Genomic DNA, 3,381 nt, shown 5'->3' on the forward strand with positions numbered 1-3,381 from the left:
TCTAGTCTCGTTTTAAAAACTCCACCTCGTCTCACTGTTTACTGATGTTTCCAGTCTCACATTTTAATCCTAACTCTGGTCTCACTTTTTAAATTTGTATCTAGCCACTCTCTCTCACTCACTCACTCTCACTCACTCTCTCTCACTCACTCACTCTCACTCACTCACTCTCACTCACTCACTCACTCTCTCTCACTCACTCACTCTCACTCACTCACTCTCACTCACTCACTCTCTCTCACTCACTCACTCTCACTCACTCACTCTCACTCACTCACTCACTCACTCACTCATCTTCTGTGCCTATCTCAGGCGTCATCGGGCATCAAGGCAGGATACACCCTGGACGGAGTGCCAACCCATCACAGGGCACACACACACACACTCTCATTCACTCACACAATCACACACTACGGACAATTTTCCAAAGATGCCAATCAACCTACCATGCATGTCTTTGGACCGGGGGAGGAAACCGGAGTACCCGGAGGAAACCCCCGAGGCACGGGGAGAACATGCAAACTCCACACACACAAGGGGGAGGTGGGAATCGAACCCCCAACCCTGGAGGTGTGAGGCGAACGTGCTAACCACTAAGCCACCGTGCCCACTATTATTATTATTATTATTATTATTATTATTATTATTATTATTATTATTATGTACAAGAGCTTGTCTGAAACAGCACTCCTCTATCTCATCACTATCCTTCAGGTTCCTTAGAACAACCTGCGATCGGTTCACCAACATCTGCTTGTTCCTCCTGATTGAAGCATTTCCATTAAAGCCTTCTAAAACGTTCTAACTGACTGATTGACCTTCAGTGGTTGAACAAACATCGGACCCTCATCCAGATATCAGGATCTGTCCGTTTCGGCAGCATGTTTTATAACTTAAACACAACTTGAACTGTAGCACTACATTTATTGTCATTTATTTATTTATTTACATTTACATTTACATTTACATTTTACATTTACATTTACATTTTACATTTACATTTTACATTTATATTTACATTTTACATTTACATTTACATTTTACATTTACATTTTATATTTATATTATATTTACATTTACATTTATTTATTTTGTATTTCCTCATTTGTAAACAAAGTGTGTGTAAAAGTGAAGAAATGTAAGTTTAATATGAGATTTATGTTTAAATATACAATATACCGATTTTTTTAAATATGTGAATTTTCTTTTCTTTTATTTATTATTATTTTTTTTACATATAATTATAAATTAAACTCAGTACAATATTTCTAAATTTATTACCAGAATTTTTATGTTCATTAAACTTAATAAAGCTTTGTCTTTTAGCGCTTAGCATTCTGGGAAATGTAGTACAACTCTACATATTATTCGTGAATCCGGTCCCTGTTTTGACCGCAATAGCGTTATTTACAACGGATTACATATCTGTATTTTCCTCTTAGTGAAGTAAGATCGGAAGATTATCTGGTTATTTATTTCCTTTCTCTAAATGTTTGTTTGTGTTACACTTTAAAACTACATTTCCCACACACTTATTGTAACGCGGAAGAGGTCGTGATGTGGCGGCTGCACGACACGGATTAGCCTAGCATGTGGACTTTAAATGGACTGGATCACTTTATTTATCACTGTTACTGCGCTTTTTAAGGATGAAACGAGGAGTTCGAGGTGCAGTGTTGTGTTTTTTGCTTTTGTTATCGCTCGTGTGTGAGTGTGAATGCGATGACACTGAGCTCTCACACAGCAGGAGACAGCTGGAGAAAGCTGAGGAGAAGAAACAACAACAACAAACACACACATTCACCTCAGGAGAAGAACCAAACCCACAAACCGACTCTCACAGGTAGTTCATCTGCCTGTTAGACTGTTAACACACAATTTACTCTTTATCACTGCATTAGGGAAGAGAAGACCATGTATGTGCACCATCTAGTGCACTACACTACACTAGGGCACTACACTGTCTAGGGCACTGCACTGTCTAGGGCGCTACACTGTCTAGGGCGCTACACTGTCTAGGGCACTACACTGTCTAGGGCACTGCACTGTCTAGGGCACTACACTGTCTAGGGCACTACACTATCTCGGGCACTACACTGTCTCGGGCACTACACTGTCTCGGGCACTACACTATCTCAGGCACTACACTATCTCAGGCACTATCTCGGGAACTACACTGTCTAGGGCACTACACTGTCTAGGGCACTACACTGTCTAGGGCACTACACTATCTCTGGCACTACACTATCTCTGGCACTACACCAACTCGGGCACTACACCCTCTAGGGCACTACACCCTCTAGAGCACTACACCCTCTAGGGCACTACACCATCTCGAGAACTACACCATCTCGAGCACTACACCATCTCGGACACTACACTATCTAGGGCACTACACCATCTCAGGCACTACACTGTCTATGGCACTATCTCAGGCACTACACTGTTTCGGGCACTACACTGTTTCGGGCACTACACCGTCTCGGGCACTACACCGTCTAGGGCACTACACTCTCTAGGGTACTTCACCATCTCGGGCACTTCACCATCTCGGGCACTACACAGATTATAGCATTGTTTCCTTAATTGTTAGAACACTTTGTAGTGTCTCTGTTCACCACAACACACTGTACCTTTATTACATGTATATATGTATAAAGATGACTTACTGTCACCTCGCTGTATTGTGTTATTTATTAAGTCAGCTTTTATTTCACGATTTTTTTTGTACCTATAAAGCTAAATAAATTTTTACACACAATTTAAACACAATCATTTTTTAAACGAATTAAAGACTCGAGTCGAGTCCACTGAAATAGTTTAGAACTGAACTCCAACTGAACTGACACGTGAGTTGTATGGAGTGAAATGAACTCAGCTCAGATTGATATGAAAAGATTTGAAAGATAATCTTTTGCAAATCGAATCAACTGAGCAAAAATGTGTTCAAACTGAATTGAAATCTTGTGAATTGTACGATTTTATAACAGCTTTTGAATCTTGAATCAATCTGAAATCGAATACATTGTGAATCAGATGAGCTAAAATAACGTTTAACAGTTGGGTTGAAACGAATCGTGAATCACAAATCTGTAGAATCGACTGAATTAAAATCGATTTACATCAAATTGAAAAATAATAAATTTGAATTCAATCAACTCACGGTTTTAAATTGGACTGAACACAAATGATTCGTGAATCAAATCCAGTAAACACATTTTGAACTGAAATGCAATGAATCGTGATTCGAATCGTCTCAACTAAAATCGAGTTGAAGTGAAACCGAACGATTTGTGAAGCGAATAGATGCTTTTGAATGTCTTTAATTGAACTGAATGTTTGTTTTTGTCATTTTGTCTGTAGTATAAACACCACAGAAAC

The 3,381-nt window shown here is 39.4% G+C and overlaps 1 protein-coding gene across 1 annotated transcript in view; it reads left to right on the forward strand.

Annotated features, from left to right (window-relative positions):
• The first annotated feature begins 1,527 nt into the window (after positions 1-1,527).
• Positions 1,528-3,381, forward strand: part of slc9a8 (solute carrier family 9 member 8) — a 27,069-nt gene continuing 25,215 nt past the window's right edge. Inside the window, exons 1-2 of the mRNA XM_060894187.1 lie at positions 1,528-1,843; positions 3,364-3,381. The exon at positions 3,364-3,381 is cut by the window's right edge and continues 161 nt beyond it. Of these exons, the coding sequence (XP_060750170.1) occupies positions 1,650-1,843; positions 3,364-3,381 (212 nt within the window). The 5' untranslated portion in view covers positions 1,528-1,649. The remainder of the gene's footprint in view (positions 1,844-3,363) is intronic.

This window comes from Tachysurus vachellii, chromosome 19 (genome assembly GCF_030014155.1).
Source record: "Tachysurus vachellii isolate PV-2020 chromosome 19, HZAU_Pvac_v1, whole genome shotgun sequence".
Classification (NCBI taxonomy): domain Eukaryota; kingdom Metazoa; phylum Chordata; class Actinopteri; order Siluriformes; family Bagridae; genus Tachysurus; species Tachysurus vachellii.